The 20,778-nt window shown below is 39.3% G+C and overlaps 1 protein-coding gene across 4 annotated transcripts in view; it reads right to left on the reverse strand.

Moving 5' to 3' along the window:
- Window positions 1-20,778, reverse strand: part of LOC121293876 (nuclear distribution protein nudE-like 1) — a 63,237-nt gene that overhangs the window by 33,439 nt on the left and 9,020 nt on the right. For all 4 annotated transcript variants that reach the window (XM_041217303.1, XM_041217306.1, XM_041217305.1 and 1 more), the window contains exon 2: window positions 12,175-12,272. In XM_041217303.1, coding sequence (XP_041073237.1) covers window positions 12,175-12,272 — 98 coding nt within the window. The remainder of the gene's footprint in view (window positions 1-12,174; window positions 12,273-20,778) is intronic.

Below are 20,778 nucleotides of genomic sequence, written 5' to 3' on the forward strand. Positions count from 1 at the left end.
TTTAAAAACCCTTCCCACAGATCTCATGATCATCATGGAAAAAAATAAGAAAGTGAACATACCCAATAGCTTAGTAGTGCTCTATAAGTTAAATCAGAAACCAAGAAATTCAGGACTAAATATTTTTATTGCAGGCTATACAGTTCACTCAGAGCCCAGTAGTCACTATTTGTAGCAAGTTGAAATTATGGAATCAGTACTGAAGTCCATTATATACAGTAGAAGTGGAAAAACTCTAACGTCACTAATGCTCGACTGAACTGTGCTGTGTTAGCTTGTTGAGGTCAGTTAAACAAAATGCTAGCAAAGTTGATTGCACAAATCATGTCTGCTATCACATGATTCATGTGACTGCATTATAGCTAAAGCTACAGAAATGTGTCATCATTTTCAGTGACTTGGACAAAGGATAGAAAAGGAACTGTGACTAATGGTAATTAAAATTTCAGAAAAGTATTTTAAAATGAACAGTAAAGACTGCAGACTAAGTTATGAAATATAGTAGTCTGGATAATGTTTAATGGTAATTACTAAAGATAAAAATAAGTATGCTCGAAAAATAATGACCCATAACTTAAATTTTCATACTAAAGGCTGCTTGATAGTGATTTGAAGTGAAAACACGGCCTTCAGCTAAAGTATTGTACAACTTTGTAGGAATAGATTTAAACCAAGATTAAAATGAGAAGGCATGTGTCTGGACAAATCCAAGATGTAAGTTCTCGGACCAAATTCATTGGTTGAATAATTACTGTAAATTAGCGCTGCAAAAGTTTCTTGGATTACCTTTTAAATGATAAAAGCATCCCCTGCATCACTGGGACACAGTTTAAAACGGAGATGAAAAGAATTTGTTTCTCCCAAAGGGTTGTTGGTATGTGGAATTCTCTTCCCCAGAGAGCAGTGGAGGCTGGGCCATTGAATTTACTCAAGGCAGAGTTTGACAGGTTTTTGATTGACAAGGAAGTCAAGGGTTATGTGGCAGGGAGGCAGGGGGAGGTGGGGGTTGGTGGGGGGGGGGGTGGTGCTGGAGCTGATTCACAACCAGATCAGCCATCATCTTATTCAAGGGTGAAGCAGGCCCAAAGGGCTCAATGGCCTACTCCTGCTCCCAAGTCCTATGTTCATTTAAGGTAGCATTATGGTGAGTGGCTTGGAGGGGAACTTCCAGGTGGTGTTCCCATGTGTCTTCTGCCCTTGTCCATCTAGATAGCAGCAGTTGTGGGTTTGTAAGATGCTAAGCAGCCATGATACAAGAGAAGTGACTGCAAGCAGTTAAAAAGAATTGAAGTAAGGTTTCAAAGGCAGGATGCGTGGTAAGATGATTAGATTTAAGAGAAGAGTTTTGAAGGATCTTTCACCAATACAGCAGCTGCTTCAGGCCAAAGCATAGGAGCACTTGGGCAGCTTGGACACAGGAGCTGTAGAGGTAGGGTGGGAGCAGGGCCATGAAGTAAACTGTTTAATTAGACTATAATGTTAACTAATAATTTTTAGAAAATAAACTAACTTATTTGATAATGCTGTGATAGCTTACATACGTACAAATGAGAATTGGACCACTCAGCCCTTCGAGCCTGCTCCACCATTCAATAAATTCATGGCTAATCTGATTTTAACCTCAACTCCACATTCTCGCCTACCCCTGATAACCTTTCACCCCTTTGCGCATCAAGAACTATCTACCTCTGCCTTAAAAATATTCAAAGATTCTGCCTCCACTCTCTTTTGAGGAACAGAGTTCCAAAGACTCATGAAGCTCAAAATATTTTTCTTCATCTGTCATTTTTAAACAGTGACCCCTAGCTCTAGATTCTTCCACAAGAAGCAACATCCTTTTCAATCTACCCTGTCAAGTCCCTTCAGGATCTTATGTTTCAATCAAGTTGCTTTACTCTTCTAAACTCTAGAGAGGATACAAGCTTATCTGTCCAGCTTTTCCTCATAAGCCCACTTGCCCATTCCAGTATCTGTCTAGTAAACCTTCCCTGAACTGCTTCCAATGCAATTTGCATCCTTCCTTAAATAAGGAAGTTATTATTCGAAATAACAGGGCACTTGAATAAATTCAAGGTGTTCAGGCAGAATCGATACTGTACACAGTACTCCAGATGTGGTCTCACCAATGCCCTGTATAAGTGAAGCATAACCTCCCTACTTTTGTATTCATCTCTCCTGGCAATACACGATAACACTATTTGCTTTCCTAATTACTTGCTGTACCTGCATACTAACCCTTTTGCAACTCTTACACTAGGATACCCATATCCCTCTGCATCTTACAGCTCTGCAAACTCACACCAATTAGATAATAATATGCTTCTTTTGTATTCGTCCTGCCAAAAAGAACAATTTCATTTTCTCAAATTATAACTCCATTTGCCAGATCTTTGCCCACGCACCTATCTATATCGTTCTGTAGCCTCCTTATGTTTTCTTCAAAACTTACTTTCCTATCTATCTTTGTATCATCAGCAAATTCAGCAACCATCCCATTGATTTCTTCATCCAAATCATTTATATTAATGGTAAAACATTGAAGCCACAGCACTGATTGATACCTGTGGCACACCACTCATCACATCCTGCCAATCAGAAAATGAGCCATTTAAGACTACTCGGTGTCCTGTTAACTAGCCAATCTTCTATCCATGCCAATATGTTACCCTCTACACCATGAGCTGTTATTTTCTGCAATAACCTTTGATGTGGCACCTTATCAAATGCCTTCTGAAAATCTAAGTACACAACACCTACTGGTTCCCCTTCATCCACAGCACATTACTTCTTCAAAGGACACCAATAAATTGGTTAAAAATTATTTCTCTTTCACAAAACCAGGTCAATTCTGCCTGAACACCTTGAATTTATTCAAGTGCCCTGATGTAATATCTAATAACAACTAACATTTTCCTTATGACAGATGTTAAGCTAACTGGCCTATAATTTCCTGCTCTCCATCTCCCTCCCTTTTTGAACAAAGGGGTTACATTAGCCTTTTTCGAATCCAATGGATCCTTCCCCGAATCTAGCAAATTTTAGAAGATTAAAACCAATGCATCAAGTATCTCACAAGCCACCTTTAAGACCCTAGGATGAAGTCCATCAGGACCCAGGGATTTGTCAACCCACAGTTCTAATAATTTGCTAAGTATCATTTCCCTGTTGATTGTAATTTTCCTCAGATCCTCCTTCTCTTCCAATTCCTGATTTACAGCTATTTCTTGAATGTTACAAGTATCCTCTATAGTGAAAGCTGATGCAAAATACCTGTTCAATTCATCTTCCATCTAATTTTCCATTATTAATTCCCCAGACTCACTTTCAATGGGACCAACACTCACTTTAACTATTTTCTTTTTAAAAATATCTATAAACTTTTATATTTCTAGCTAGCTTTCTCTCATACTCTAAATTTTCCCCTCCTTATTAATCTTTCAGTCATTCATTTTTGATATTCTGTCTAATCATCTGACCTGCCACCCATCTTTGCTAATATGCTTTTTCTTTAAGTTTGAAACTTATACTATCTTTAACTTTTTTTAGTTAACCAAGGATTGTGGATCCTCCCTTTGAAATTTTTCTCTCGTTGGAATGTATCTATTTTGTGTATTCTGAAATATTCCCTTAAATGCCAATGCATCTCTATTGACCTATCCCTTAACCCAAATTGCCAGTTCACTTTCACTAGCTCTGCTTTCACACCCTCATAATTGCTCTTATTTCAGTTTAAAATATTAGTCTTAGACCCACTCTTTTCTCCCTCAAACTGAATGTAAAATTCAATGTTATGATTACTGCTACCTAGAGGCACCTTCACTGAGGTCATTTATTAGTCCTATCTCATTGGTGAACAACAGGCTGGTGCCAGAACATGTTGTTCTAAGAAACTATCCTAAAAACATTCTATGAATTCCTCATCTAGGCTGCCTTTGCCCACCTGATTTTTTTTCAGTCTACATGTAGATTAAAGTAATTTAGTATTGGTGTACCCTTCTGACAAGCTCCCCATTATTTCTTCTTTGATACCCTATCCTACCGTGTGGATGCTGCTAGGGGGCCTGTACACCACTCCCACAAGTGACTTCTAGCCTTTACTGTTCCTCATCTCTACCCAAATTGTTTCTACAACCTGGTTTCCTGAACTTAGGTCAAACCTCTCTATTGTGTTAATATCATCTTTAATTAACAGAGCCACTCCTCCGCCTTTGCCTGTCCTTCCTAAATGTCACATGCCCTTCAATAGTCAGGCCCTGACTATTGGTCATCCTGCAGCCATTCTCTGCAATGGCTATAAGATCATATTTGTTTATCTCAATTTGCACTTTCACCTGTTTTGTTGCGAATGCTATGTGTATTCAGATATAGAGCCTTAAGTTTTGTCCTTTTATTATTTTTGTAACCTACAGCCTTATCTGATTTACTCTTAGATTTGTACACTCTGTCCCTTCCCATTATGGTCCATCTATCATTTCCCACATTAATCCTGTCCTCTCTTTGCCTTGTCTCTATCACTTGATTTACCACATCTTCCAACATTCGACCACTTGCCCCCACCATTTAGTTTAAAACCCTCTTTACTTCCCTAGTTATACAGCTTGCAAGAACACCAGTCCCAGCATGGTTCAGGTGTGGACCGTCCCAACAGTACAGCCCCACTTTTCCTAGAACTCGACGAATCAAAACTCACTTCTTCCACACCAGTCTTTAAGCCATGCATTCATGTCACTAATCTTATTTATCCTATACCAATTTGCAGGCAGCTCAGGTAATAATCCAGAGATTATCTTTGAGGTCCTGCTTCTTAATTTGGTGCCTAGTTCCTCATACTGACTATGCAGAACCTCTTTCCCAGTCCTATGTCGTTGGTACTTACATGGACCGTGGCAACTGGATCCTCCTCCTCTCACTTCAAGTTCCTCTCCAGCCCTGAGCAGATGTCCCAAACCCTGGCATCAGGCAGGCAACACAGCTGTCTGGACTCTCACTCTTTGCTGCGGAGAAGTGTCAAACCCCCTCACTCTACTATCCCCTACTACCGTTACATTCTTGTTTGCTCTTCCCACTTGAAAGGCTTCCTGCACCAAGGTACCACGGCCAGCCTGCTCATCCACTTTCAGAACCTCACTTTCATCCGCACAGGTTGTTAGCACCTCAAAGCTGTTTGACAATTGCAAAGTCTGGGGCTCCTCCACTACTGCCTGCTCAGTCCCTTCACCTGCCTCATTCACGGTCACATCCTCCAGTCCGTCATTGCTGACCAAAACAGACAACCCTATTCGAAGAGGTGTGAACAAAGTGTCCAGGTATTTCTCCCACTCCCTTATGTTGCTCAGTGTCTGCATTTCGGCTTCCAGATCAACAATCCTGATCCAGAATTCCTCTAGCTGCTTACACTTTCCTGGATCACCTTGGTGTCCAAAAGCTGTCACATTCCACAGCTACAACATAATACCTGTCCTGCCATTGTTTCTGACATTATTAATTTAATTACTTTAAATTAACTTAGAATAATTCCTGTGTATGCTGGAATTTACTGTGCTTATTAAATGCTAGTAGCACCTACAACCAAAAGTTATACTTTTCTTAATTACACAGGTATGTGTGTTTTAGGTGTTTACTTTAATTATTTTATTCTGATAGCTTCTCATGCAGAACTGGGAATGGACATATACACACACATTTTAAACATTTAGGAACACTAATAATGTTGCCTGCATTCAGATTTTCATGGTTTTTGAACTGTTTACTTCACAAATAGCTTTTTACATTAAACACTACAAAGGTCTTGGGGGCACTTTGGGCTTTCAGTTTGTGTTGACTTGAACAGAACACAGAATCCACTTGCAGTCCAGGACTACTGGTCAAAATTTTTCACAAAAATGCTTTAGCAACATCTAAGTGATCAATGGTTCTGTAAGTAATATTGCAGTCTAACTGGATTGCTCTTGTAGAGAGCATGTGCTCGATGGGTCAAATGGATTTTTTGGTGCTGAGATCATTTTACGATTCTATGACAATTCAGTCTGAACTTCTGTGGAAATTATTTCAAGGTTGCTGGTCCACTGTATCTGAAAAAAAACTAACCCTTACAATAGTAAGCAACTTTATATTTACATATAGCTGGCTGAGAGCTCCACAGTTCAGATTTTAGAGTTATTAACTCAGTCTCACACAACGTAAAATTAGCTTGATATCAATTACAACGGTGGCGAGACCATGGCTACCATTTCAGCAGTAAATTAATTGCAAGTTTTTTTTTAAAAAGGAAAGCAGCAAATTGGTCAACAAGGCACTGCTGATGTAGAAGCACTCAGGAAATAGTCACAACTAAACAAGCAAAAACAACGTAACCATACACCAGGGTTTCTGGCAACTAGCTAAAAATAGGATACTCTGAAGCAAATTATTTTGTATCATTGCTATTGAACTGACAAAATAAACTTACGTTATACTCAGGAAAAGCAACTTTAGAATTTTGAACTTTTTTTTCTAAATGCACTTTGGTTCAACACTGACAAATACAGCATTTCCATGTAATGTGCAGTAAAATAAAATCTGATATCATTCCCATTCAAATCATGTGATTTGATCACTAGGGGCTCCATGCACCAGTGCGCAGAAAAAAGTCACCTTTCCAAACACAATCACAAACTAAACTCCACCCGTTACGTATTCTGTGGAATACCGTAGGTTGGAGTGTGGTTCACAGAATAAATAAATACTGAGACAAAGATCATATTAGGCCAACCACTCAAAGCTTTCTCCACATTATTGTCTTGTAGGCATAAACATGTCAACATAGAAAACTCAGAAAAGTTGACAAACAGCTTCAAAAAAATCTGAATTCAAGGTACAGTAGAGCTTGCTGTCTTGAACTCATCAGGACAAATGTAAGAATAACAAATTTTGAATTGTCACAACAATTTATACTCTAGGAAAAAAGCATGCTGCTTGGTTGGCAAATAAATTCTGATTGGCCGAAGCATTGCCCTGGAGAAAGCAACAGGGAACTATAGACTCCCCAAGCTCCCATGTAATTCAAAAAAGGTGCAAAGTTTGAACATATTCCTATTGTTTGCAGAGAACAGGTCCCTTCATATGAATGTACGTTGCTTCCAGCAAGTGTAAATGAGCCACATAATGAGCTCGGCTGATTAAACTGACTTGGTTGTTAGTGTAGTTATTAGCACACCCAGGATTGTTCAGCAAATGCTGCCCAACTGCAGAATCACATCTTAACAGTAGACGTTTTGTTTTGGGTTTTGCTAGCGTGGGCTTGTTGAGTATGCCCTGTACTCTGCCTATTACAAACAACCAAAGGAACATGCTGTTTGATTCAATCAGCCAATTGCTGGGACGTATAGTCTACACACCTGGCATCACAACAGCACTGGAATTCATACACAATGTTGCTCAGTTGTGTGTAGGCAGAGCATTTTTAAAATTAATTTATGGGGTGTGGGCATTGCTGGCTAGGCCAGCATTTATTGCCCATCCCTAATTGCCTTTAAGTGGTGAGCTGCCTTCTTGAACTGCTGCAGTATGTGTGGTGTAGTACACCTACAGTATATGGTTAGGGAGGGAGTTCTAGGATTTTAACCTAGCGACAGTGAAGAAATGATGATGATATAGTTCCAAGTCAGGATAGTGAGTGGCTTGGAGGGGAACATCCAGGCGGTGGTGTTCCTACATCTCTGCAGCTCTTGTTCTTCTATATGTTAGTGGTCATGGGTTTGGAAGGTGCTGTCTAAGGAGGCTTGGTGAATTGTTGCATTACATCTTACAGATGGTACACACTGCTGCCACTGTGCGTTGGTGGTGGAGGGAGTTAATGTTTGTGAATGGGGTGCCAATCAAGTGGGCTGTTTTGTCCTGGATGGTGTCAAGCTTCCTGAGTGTCATTGGAGCTGCACTCATCCAGGCAAGTGGGGAGTATTCCATCACATTCCTGACTTGTGTCTTGAAGATGGTGGATAGGCTTTGGGGAGTCAGGAGGTGAGTTACTTGCTGCAGGATTCCTAGCCTCTGACCTGTTCTTGTAGCTATAGTTTTTATATGGCTAGTCCAGTTCAGTTTCTGGCCCTTCTTAACCACCCACCCCCCCAAAATGGATGTTGATAGTGGGGGATTCAGCGATGGTAACGTAATTGAATGAAGCAGCTGAAGATGGTCGGTCCTTACAATCATCTTCCTTCCTGCCAGGTGTGACTCTAACCAGTGGAACCGCCGCCGCCTTCGCCGCCGCCACCACCACCACCGCCGCCGCCGCCACCACCGCCGCCACCACCACCCAATTCCCATTGACCCCAGTTTTGCTAAAGTTCCCTGAAACTCCTCCAGGCTGTACTTTGGACAGCATCCTGTTCATGGAAAATACTATTCGTATAGCAGCAGTGTGAAATGGCTCCCTTAACCGTTTTTCAAATTTGAGAAGCTCTACCTTGTTACCCTAGGATGGCAGGGTCCAAAAGTGGCAGCCTTTGGCCCATTTGTAAGTACGCTCGATACCCAGTGAACAATGATCTGATCAGTGAAGCCTTATCCCGCAGAATAGTTTTGATGCTCTCTATTTCTGCGCCATGTTTGCACCATGAGCAAATGGCTAGAGTTCATTTTTAATGATACTACATATGTCCAACTAGATGGTATAACCATGGGGACCCCTCTAGGTTCAGCACTAGCTAACATTTTTGTCAGTTTCCATGAGACGCGTTTTTGATGGAATCAAATACATAGATAATACATTCACGATCTTTGAACCTGCAGTCATATGTATGGATGCTCCATCCTGTGCTCAAATTTATTTTTGAGATGCAGCAGTCTTATGCATTCCCAAAGAAATCCGCTAATGGGTTCTCCACTACTGTCTACTGCAAGTCTACCTTAACTGGTCAACATACAAATTGGTATTCACATAGTTCCACGCACTATAAGATTGACTGCACGCACTATAAGATTGAGCTGCACGCACTATAAGATTGAGCTGCACGCACTATAAGATTGAGCTGCACGCACTATAAGATTGAGCTGCACGCACTATAAGATTGAGCTGCACGCACTATAAGATTGACCTTGTAAATAGGTCTTAGCCATTTGTTCATCTTGCAAGCTTATGCAGAAATAGAGCGCATCATTGGCTAAATTGTGGGAGTGGCGATCCTGATCAGATCACTGTTTGATCATGCAAACTGCAAATGGGCCAAAGAACCTGAAAAAGTGCCCAGTGTACCTCAAATTACCCTGGAAAGAAAAGTATCTTAAAATTTGAAGAACAGGTTAAGTAAGCCATTTCACACTGCAACTCAAGTGATACTTTCCACTAACAGGATGTTGCCGTCAGTCCAAGAAGATGCTCTGTTTACCACATACCTCCTGTATGAATTTCAGTGCCTGTGCGATGCCAGGTAAAGCAGGCAATATGCTCCAGCGTTTGGTCGAATCAAACAGCACGTTTCTTTGGTTGTTCATAATAGGCGGAGTATAGACCGTACTCAACCAGCCGGTGTTTGCAAAACCCAAAACAAAACGCCTACTGTTAGATGTGACAGCACTTGCTGAACAATCCTCATTGTGCCAACAGCTACAATAACATCCAATTCAAGATAATCAGTCAAGCTTGTAACATGGCTCATTTATGCTTGTAGAAATGATATGCATTCATACATAGGGACGCCTTCTCTGCAAAGAAAAGGAATATGTTGAAGCCTTGTGCCTTTTTAAAATTACCAGTGAAGCTTGGAGAGCCGAAGGTTCCCCATTGTTTTCTCCATGGCAACTCCTCGGCCAGAGTCAGCACACCAACCAGCCAGCACCCTTTCCCCTGTAGCACAAATTGTGTTAGTTTGAAATTTGACATTCTTGCAGTTGTCCTAATGAGTGCAAGGTATCTCTCTTTTCAGCAATACTCAGGTTCTGTACTAAGCAACTGAAAGTACTATAGAACCCACTTAACTGCAACCACTTGGGATAACTTTACAAATTGCAATCAATCAGGAATTTCTAAAAAGTGGGAAGGAGCAAAAATTAAAGCAGGTCTAGTGTATAGCAGCATCTATTTGCCTAAATTTCATACCTTACAGCGAGGGGGAAAAAAGCGGTATAACATAACATCTTACTACCTCTCTTCCCCATACAACATTATCAAGTGGAAAACAAGTCAAACAGGTACTTAAGCCACACTAACTACAGAGCACAATCAGATTAAGAGATGGAATCCTCAGGCTCAACAGCGACAGTTCTGGTTAAAGTGGGAGATCTACATGCCACACATGCAGGAATTCCAATAAAATTATTTTTTCACAATTAGAAGTATAGGAAGAAAATAGAACTTTGGAATTGGTTATCTAAAAAAAAAAGGGATTGCAATTAAGTGAATTGCAACTAAACAGGCATGACTGTATAATTGAAAAACAACCTTAAAAATAGCCTATGACAAAGGCTGCTCCACCTAGTCAACTGAGTAAGTTACATTGCTTTATTTACCATTGGCTTTCAGGATCTGTTTTTAAATTACTGTTCAACAATCACAATTCAGTTTGTTTATATTAATGACAATTAAAATTGTTACATTTGCTAACTGAAGTTTTAAAACTCATGGAGGCAGAACAATAAATTCTAGATGTGATACAGTCCCAATAAGCAGAAAGAAGTATTCACGAGAGCCCATACAAATTCAACAGTAGGCTTGCAACAGAAATAGCAAAAATGCATTGAACATGCCATATCCACACAACTTAATATGGCCCTCAAGGCAGTGTAAAAAACATTCCTCCAAGTAAATCTCACCATGAAGGCAAAAATAAATGTTTTCATGCATATTTAAACTCCACAAATATCACCAGTTCCACAACAAATCATACAGCAGAATCAAGACTCCTATGTAATTTGTGTATCTGTCCCATTAAGGGACACCAAATACAGAGTAAACCATATATAAAAATTCAACTTTCATCATCAGATGTCACGGGCAGTGATACACCTACTGATGAAACATGCTAGCAAGTGACTGTACACCACTAACTTAAACTGAACGCTACACTTCAATCTTTGCTGCTCATTCGATCTACTTATTCTGCAAGCTTCAACTCTTCAAGTCAGCAATTTCAGCATAAATACTACAAATAAACACATTTTTGCCATTTTTCTTGTGAATATACCAACTTCAAACACATGTCTGCTCTTCAATTAAACATGTGACTCCAAATCTGCCAATAGGTTTCCCAACTCTTTTCCTTCAACCTTGATCGCTATCTAGTTTTCACTCTTAGGTCAAACCATGTCATGCTTCGTACACCAGCTAACCAGATTTCAACCATCCCTAAATCTGCTGCTTTCCACGTAGCCAAGCAAACTGCTCAGATGAGGCTCAAATCTGATGTCTGCTGTAAATGTGGTTTAACAATGGACCACTGCAGACAGGAAAATTGGAAACCTGTCAATTATATTACATTTTGATATTTATTTGCCCTTCCCTGGGATATGGAGACTTTAGGAATATCATAAACCCAATACATGCATAGGAATGCACATGCACACCAAAGCATACCAACAACCACTTAAGCCTCACAAGTATCTTCACACGCAGATACACTAAGCCAGACACATATACCTGAACAGATGCATTTACACTCAAAGGTACACACATAGACAAGCATATGCAAACACATTTCTTGCCTGATTCAATATCAACTGTTAGTGGTGAATGTGAAGTAACAGTGCGAGAGGCAATCATTTCCAGAACATTGAAATGATCGCCAGAGAAGTATCTAGATACTAAAAGAAAACACCAAAGTCAACAAATTTCCTTTTCCAAAAGCACACTGGTGGCACGATTAGCCCAGAGGCTATTTAATACTAACGCAGTAAAATGGACTATCTTATCTGTGCCTCCACATAATTCTTCAACAAAGAGATGAAATCTTTTGGCTCATAGAATCCATAAAATAAAGTTCTTCAACTTTTTTCCTCAGTAACTGCCACTAAAGTACTGGAAACGACATCCAGTCCAGTTCAGAGAGTCCAGAAAATAGCCAACTTTGCCCCACAATGTACTATAGCTTACCTACTGTACACTTGAGAAAATACAAGCCAGCCATGAAGAATCATTCACAGTTCAACAATCAAGACAGGTATAAAATTAGATGAACTCTAATACATGCAAGCAATACAAACCTCTTCTTATATTTCAGAGCCAGTTCTTTCCAATATACAACTTTTTCTTCCGCAGTTGCTGGTTCTGGGCTTTCCTCACTATCCATGATGAAATGGACCTAGAAAGGGCATTAGGACATCATTATCAATATCAGCTTATAGTAGCTGCTAGTGCAAAGATTAAAAACACAACTGTTCACACGTGGTGCACTGACCAGACAAGCTAACAATAAAGCAAACTCAAGGAAAGATTTTATTCTCATGATTCAGGAAGTAAAACCTATGGACTTCTTTGTTCAACGTAAATAGATACAGCAATGTTGTATCCACCTTCTGTGGACTGAAACTTGGCTCTTGCTAAAACACTTCAAATTTCAAATAAAATTTCAACTGTCTTTGCAGAGATACTCCATGTTATAGACAAGTTCAGCTTATATCCTCTTCAGTCATTTACTCTGCTTGCCATGCATTAATAGATTTTTAAAAGGTCTATTTATTCTTCATTTTAACACCACGCCTTCATGAACACATCCTCTCTTCACCCAAAGTCTACACACTCACTCCAGCACGAGAGAGCAGACAATGTTCTGTCACGAGAACCTTGCTTGATTTTTTTTCTCCCTTAAATCAAGGGGTATGTTGACTAATTATAATTCTTTTCCCATTGCCCTGGCCATACTAACCTAACTCAACTTAGATGATAGATCTAATCTGTACCTTTCCTGGTATATATGGCTCACTTAATCACTAGATAAACTTTTAGAACTGGCACAAGGAACTTGTCTTTAATCCAAAATTGCAAGCAATTAGAATAGTTGTTAGGAACAGTGACAGATACTAAACATTCCTCTGTAACCCACTGGCATTATCCAAAGTACTAGCACTGATCAAACCTGAAATTAACACTCATTGTGACGTGGGTTAGATTCTACTAGCAGATATTTCAAAAAATACACTTTTCAATTTTTAAAAGTGGAACTTAAATGACTTTTTTTTGAAAATGGTCACATTTCCACCACCACCCACCCACCCCTGAAAAAAAAGTTCTACTTACAAAAGTGTTTGAACCCAGGCAGCCACACAAGATCCCAGCATCAAATTGGATCAAGCTAGCTTTGAAGGAATACATTGCAAGAATCCAGTTTTGTTTTCTAAATGCACAAGTTAACTTGGAAATTACACAAAAGAAAAAAATCCTGTATTAACTATTGGTTTCAAACCAGTAGCATTTTGGAACACCATTTATGCAGCAACACATTTCAAGTAGAATAGCCAAAAAAAACCAAAACAAAATTAGCCGACGCCTTGTATTGGATCATGACACAAAGACAAAGCAGTTTGTATATGCTGAAATAAGATAGGGAACTAAATGAAATCTCAGGTTACTACACAACAGTAAATTGGAAACGATCAGACTCTCAAAATGCAGCAAGATGTTCCTTTGTAAGTTCAACTGCTCTTTAAAAGGTTACAAAAAAAAATCAAGTCACAGAGCTTGGATAAGTAAGTCTGTTAATGTGGTATACTGGTGTTTTAGATACAAGAGGAGCCTTTTCACAGCACTAAAAACTAAGTACTGCCCAGAAGGACAGAAGAAAGGGTATTCCTCTGTGGTCCTTTTGGGAGTGTGAGAATTCTTCATTTTTGATTGGAGTAACAGTTTCCTTAATAAATTTCAATAGTTACTGTTCCATATTCCTACTTTATATCTTGGTGCCCCAGCTTTAATGACAAATCCTGACCAAATTTCAATCTGTCAACTCCATTCCCCAAGTGCCCATCAACACAGGTGAACATATTGCGCCAAGTTGCTAATATAGGACCTCATTCACAAAGTGAGAAAGATTAGAAAGACTTGCAAGTAAAAACTCATTTATATGGCATCTTTCACAACCTCCGGGCTCCTTATAGCCAATGAAGTACTTTTGAAGTGTAGTCTGTTGTCATGCAGACAATGCGACAGCCAACTTGTGCACAGCAAGCTCCCAGAAACAGCAATGTGATAATTCATTTTTGTGATGTCAGAGAATACCAAAGTTCTGGAGCGGAGCTTGAAACCACAAATATTGCAGAGGTGAGAATATTACCAATCCGACACTAATGGTTTAAACCAAAAGATAAACCAAATGCCATAAATTACCCTAATTCAAAACTTGATACACTAGGCACATCATGTAGTCCAATATCACAAGAAAGTTGATTTCAGCAATGTAACTTATAATTCAGCTTATGAAAGTAACTGTTTAATAAGCACTGAACACTGCAACCACTGTCGCCTTCTATAACAACCATTTAGTACAGCAATAACATCTCTTCATGTCCCCCATAGAATCAACTGGTTTTATCCCAGTCTTCCTGGATTATCTTTACCTCCTTCTCCTCCTCTATATGCTGCAATTTGGGCATGGGGTCAGCTACTATATGCAAGCTGACAATTCCCAGCTCTTCACTCCTATTTCTCTTAGCCTCACTGGCATAAGACAGAGGTACTGTGACATCCGAAATGTGGAAGAGCCAAAATTTCCTCCAACCAAACACCGAGTCCCCTTACTGCTGATCCTGTTCTTCTGGCCACAGGCAAAATCTAAAGTAAATCATGTGAATGTGCTAATTAAGGGTAGAAAGCAGGACAAGCATTGCTTCCCCTCTCAATAATTTTTATAGATTTTTCTTTTCCCACCTATTTCCATTATTTTTAAATGTATTTCCATCCATTGTTTTAAGTCTACCTTTTAGCCTATTTTGATTCCTTCACCCCACTCCCACTAGGACTATCTGTACCTTGCTCGTCCTGCTTTCTACCCTTAATTAGCACATTCCTTAGATAATATCATCACCTTCAACACCTCTTTGTCCTTTTGGCTATCTCCACCTATCACTGGCCCTCTATCCAGCTCTACTCCCCACCCCCCTTAAACCAGCTTATATTTCACCTCTTTTCTATTTTTACTTAGTTCTGTTGAAGAGTCATACGAACTCGAAACGTTAACTGTGTTCCTCTCCACAGATGCTGTCAGACCTGACTTTTTCCAGGTCTTTTTATTTTTGTTTTGTATCAATATCTTTATTGATTTGCGTATACGTACGCATAGATCCCTATGCTCATGTATCCAATGTAGGCACTGCATATACTTTCCCAGGAATATGTAACCTCCTTATTCTTCCCACCAAAATATACCACCTCACTTATCTACAGTGAATTTCATTTGCCAATTACATGCCATTTTGCAAGTGTTTCTGTATATTGTCACAGTCTGTCTCCGCATTAACTAAACCACCCAATTTGGTGTCATGCTCAATATTTGAAATTATACTTCAGGTTAGAGTTCAAATTGATACTCAAGTAGTGCAAAATATTGCAAAGGTCTGCTATGCAATACCCCATCTTCCTTAAAGTTCAGCTTGATCAAGACTCAACTACTCATAACCTTCCCCCAAGTAAGTCCAGTCACCCATCAAATCCATCCTCACCAAGATACCTTATTTTTGCAGTATCACGGATTAATGTGAATTATACAATAGTGAAAGCCACACTTTAAAGCTGTTACGGTAAATCAGGAGAAGCTGCACTGTCCTGCAACTGTTTAATTTATAATTTTCATGCCACATCAATTAAATGACAAAAGGGAAACTGATTTTCAATGGCAGTTCCACACACAGCAGCATTTCCAGACACTGGTACTGTATTTGGAACCTCACTACCCCAGTTTTACAACTCTACATAAAACCTTATCAATACTCATCTAATACAGCATCATTCACAATCATTTACAAATAGGTTTCTTGAATTATACAATGCAGAAACATCTCTAGATTTTAAATCAAGTATTCTATGTTGCAAAAATAAAAACAAAAAAACTGCGGATGCTGGGAATCCAAAACAAAAACAATGTCGAAGGGTCATGAGGACTCGAAACGTCAACTCTTTTCTTCTCCGCCGATGCTGCCAGACCTGCTGAGTTTTTCCAGGTAATTCCATTCTATGTTGCATCTTGTTGAAAGAACCAAAGACTTTTGCATAAGTTAAGTATTTGCATGCATTCTTCAAGAAAAAAAAACTAAAACAGCCGCTCAACTAAAACTTAAAACCACATCTAAACTATTGTATAACACCAATTTATCATTAAATCAACAGGAAACGGTTCTGGTGAGCGGTAGCTGACCAAATGTTTCACATTATTAAAATTGCAAACAGAGGCAACTGCTTATGCTAAGAATATGCTAAGGTATAAAAACAGATTGCATCATAAACTGAAAGATGTAAAATTATATGTGCTGGCAAAGCGGCACTGAAGGACACTGACCACGGCATTTCACTTTATGCTCACCAGCCGGTAACCAGCCTTTCATTAAAGTGAACGTGCTTAAAATTGGGATCAGAGAAGGGGAACACCCATGCCGTTATTTCTGTTTTTATAACTTTTAGCACTAGTATAATGTTACTCTTTTTAACTTCTATGTTCCATAGCTGTGCCACCACCACCCCCACCAAAAGAAAAAGATACTAAAAAGGGGGAAATGCAGCTCATGGGAAAGTGCATTCAGAATTACTACATACTAACAAGAGTGTGTTTTCAAGCTTCACATATTTCAACATCTGTACATAATTTTGTTATATATTTACTTGAAAGCTTCAGTGCTGTGGTGGATAAAGGGTTAATTAGAAGGAAAGTCAGGTGATGAGATGCCCTGGGTCCCACTGATGTCATCATTCTATGTCTGCTAGAGAAAAGTACACATCATTTGGCCATCTGGATTCATGCCAAGGTGAGAAATCTGTGATGCTCCATCTTCTTTCTTCACCATGATCCTGTTAAGTGAATCCATGGCATCAATTTCCCAAGCTGTGCAACATTCTTCTCAAATCAGCTTTCATCAAACTACAGTATATCAACATCATTCGAATGTAATGCAACCTCAGGTTTACGCTCACACTATTTGTCTGGTTTCACTCTATACAACAAACTCTTTCTATCAGTTTAACTGAAATTGTAATTAGAGCATGCTCTATTACTATCCACCTGCCTTATCCTACAGCTCTAATCCTCAACTGCAATAAATTGAACAATTCAACTGACTTGCTCAATTTGTAATCTGCATTTAATGTAAATACAATCTTAACCAATTTGAAACTATATACCCTCAACCTACTGTAGCCAATTTGACGGTTATATCAAAAATCTTGATCAGAAGCTATAATTAAACTAACAGGTTAAAGCTCGTACAGGCATAATGCTTATTGCCCTAATTCACAGTTAGTATATCCATTTTAACAAAACCTTATAAGATTAAATGTCTAGTTCACTGTAATTACCTATTAAATCATAAAGATGATTTTTTCATTGCTGGATCCGAAAGAACCACAGCTTTCATTCCAAGCTAACAATATTGGCATAATGGTTAACGTTTCAGGTCAATGGCCTTTCAGAAAAACTTGGAAAAGTCAGAGATGTACTGTTGTCTATTACATTTCTAAACTTTTCCCAGTTCTGATGAAATTTCATTGACCCAAATCTTTAACTCTGTTTCTCCCTCCACAGATGCTGTCAGACCTGCTGAATGTTTCTAGCATTTTCTGTTTTTTATTTCCGATTTCCAACATCTGCAGTATTTTGCTTTTCTGGCATAAATGGTTTTCATTAGTTCTTTTCATGATCCTGGGGTCACCATTGATCAGAAACTTAACCAGACGAGCCTCACAAATACTGTGACTACAAAAGCAGGTCAGAGGTTGACGAGTAACTCACCTCCTGACTCCCCAAATCATTTCTACTATCTACAGGGCAAAGTCAGGACTGTGATGGAATAGTCTTCACTTGCCTGGAACAACTCGAGAAATTCAACATTGTGCAGAACAAAGTAGCCCACTTGATCAGTATCCCATTCACCACCTTAAACATTCACTCTGCCCTGGTGCACTGTAAAGGCGGCTCGTGGGAATACCATCACCTCCAGCTTCCCTTCCAAGTCACACATCATCCTGACTTGGAAATACGTCACCGCTCCTTCATTGTTGTTGGATCAAAACCCTGGAATCCCTACTTAACAGCACTGTAGGAGTACATTCAACACACTAACACTTCCCTAACACGAATGAATAAATGAAGATAAAAACTTTGATATTTTAGTCATTTTTTTTCAGGGTCTCATTAATGGTCTGCCTGAAAGGATGTTGGAAGCAGATTCAATTGGAGCATTTAAAAGAGAATTGGATAAAATACTTGAAGAGAAGCAAAGTTACAAGACTGAGAAAAGGGGAGAAGGAGATTAATTGAATAGCTCAACAATAGAGCCATCAGGCTGGGTGGGCTGTATGGTCTCCTTTGGTTCTGTATCATTCGCGATTCTATTAAAAGTACAATACTGCCAGCTATATTATAAACTATTCCAATAATAATAAAATAAATTCTTCATATGTAATGTTTTAACACTGAACACCAGTGAAGCCCTATATTCAGTCATTTAAAACAGGAGAATGTGCTTAGGTTATTGCTCACTAAGAATTGAAGGATTGCTAAAAGTTAGTGCCAATATATATATGAAATGACTGTCATAAGGATATAAATAGGTCATTCAATCACACCACTCAATGAGATCATGGTTGATTTCCCATAGCCCTTTAATACCATCGGTTAACAAAAATCTATCAATTTTGGATTTAAAATTAGCAGCTGACCAAACATCAATTGCCATTTGCAGCAGAGTCCCAAACTTCTACCTATGTGCACGTGCGCACATGTATTTTCTAACTTAACTCCTGAAAGGTTTGGCTCTAATTTTTATTTTGTGCCTCTTAGTACTAGACTCCCCACGAGAGAGAGCATAAGACGTAGGAGAAGAAGTAGGCCATTTGCCCATTGAGTCTGCTCCACCATTCAATGAGATCATGGCTGATCTGATAATCCTCAATTCCACTTTCCCCCATAACCCTCGATTCCCCTACTGCTTAAAAATCTGTCTATCTCAGCCTTGAATATACTTAATGACCCAGCCTCTACAGCTGTAAAGAATTCCACAGATTCACCACCCTCAGAAGAAACTCCTCATCTGTATCTTAAATAGGCACCCCCTTACTCTGAGATTATGCCCTCTGGTCCTAGACTCTCCCACAAGGGGAAACAACCTCTCAACATCCACCCTAAGCCCCCTAAGGATCATATGTTTCAATAAGGTCACCTCTCATTCTTCTAAATTCCAATGAGTACATTGTAGGCCCAACCTACACAATCTCTCCTCAGAAAATCCCTCCATACCCAGGATCAACTTAGTGAACCTTCTCTGGACTGCCTCCAATGCCAGTATATCTTTCCTTAGATAAGGGGGACAAAACTGTTCACAGTATTCTAGGTGTGGTCTAACTAGTACCTTGTATAGTTTTAGCAAGACTTCTCTATTTTCATACTCCCATTCCCTTTGAAATTAAGGCCAACATTCTATTTTCCTTCCCTATTATCTGAACATGTATGCTAGCTTTTTGGGATTCATGCACGAGGATCCCCAAATCCCTCTGTGTTGCAGCTTTCTGCAGTCTTTCTCTATTTAAATAATATTCAGCTCCTCTATTCTTCCTGCCAATTGGATAACCTCACACTTTCCCACATTATATTCCATCTGCCAAATTTTTGCCCACTCACTTAACCTGTCCATATCCCTCTGTAAGCTCCTTGCGTCATCCTTACCACTTGTCTTTCCACCTATTTTTACGTCATCTGAAAACTTGGCGATAGTACATTCACTTCCCTCACCCAAGTCATTAATATATATTGTAAATAATTGTGGCCCCAGCACTGATCACTGTGGCACTCTGCTAGTTACAGGCTGCCATCCCAAAAACTGCCCCCTTTACCCCAAATTTCTGTCTATTAGTTAGCCAATCCTCTATGCATGCTAATATACTACCCCCAACATCATAGGCTCTTATTAAGTAGCCTTGGGTGTGGCACCTTATCAAACACCTTTTGGAAATCCAAATACATTACATCTACTGGTTCCCCTTTATCTATCCTGCTTGTTACCTCGTCAAAGAATTTTAATAAATTTGTCAGGCATGATTTCCCCTTCATGAAGCCATGCTGACTCTGCTTGATTACATTGTGCATTTCTAAATGCTCGCTTTTACATCCTTTATAATACTCTAACATTTTCCCAATGAGGGATGTTAAGCTATCTGGCCTATAGTTACTTGTTTTTTGTGTCCACCCCTTTTTGAATATGGGCATTATATTGCCAGTTTTCCAATCCTGTGGAACTTGTTCAGAATCTAAGGATTCTTGGAAAGATTACTACCAGGGCATCCACTATCTCTGTAGCTACTTCCTCTAATATCCTAGGACGCAACCCATCAGGTCCAGGGGAATTATTGTCCTTTAGCTCCATGATTCCCTAGTACTTTTTCTCTAGTGATAGTTATTGATTTTATTTCCTCCTCCACTTTCACCCCTTGATTATTTAGTATTTTTGGAATGCTATTAGTGTCCTCTGTCACGAAGACTGATGTAAAGTATTTATTCCACTCCTCTGTGATTTCCTGGTTCCCCATTATTATTTCCCCAACCTCATTCTTTAAGGGGCTTTGGCTTCTCTCTTCCTTTATATATATTTAAAGCAGCTCTTACTGTCCATTTT

Source organism: Carcharodon carcharias, chromosome 22 (genome assembly GCF_017639515.1).
Source record: "Carcharodon carcharias isolate sCarCar2 chromosome 22, sCarCar2.pri, whole genome shotgun sequence".
Classification (NCBI taxonomy): Eukaryota; Metazoa; Chordata; class Chondrichthyes; order Lamniformes; family Lamnidae; genus Carcharodon; species Carcharodon carcharias.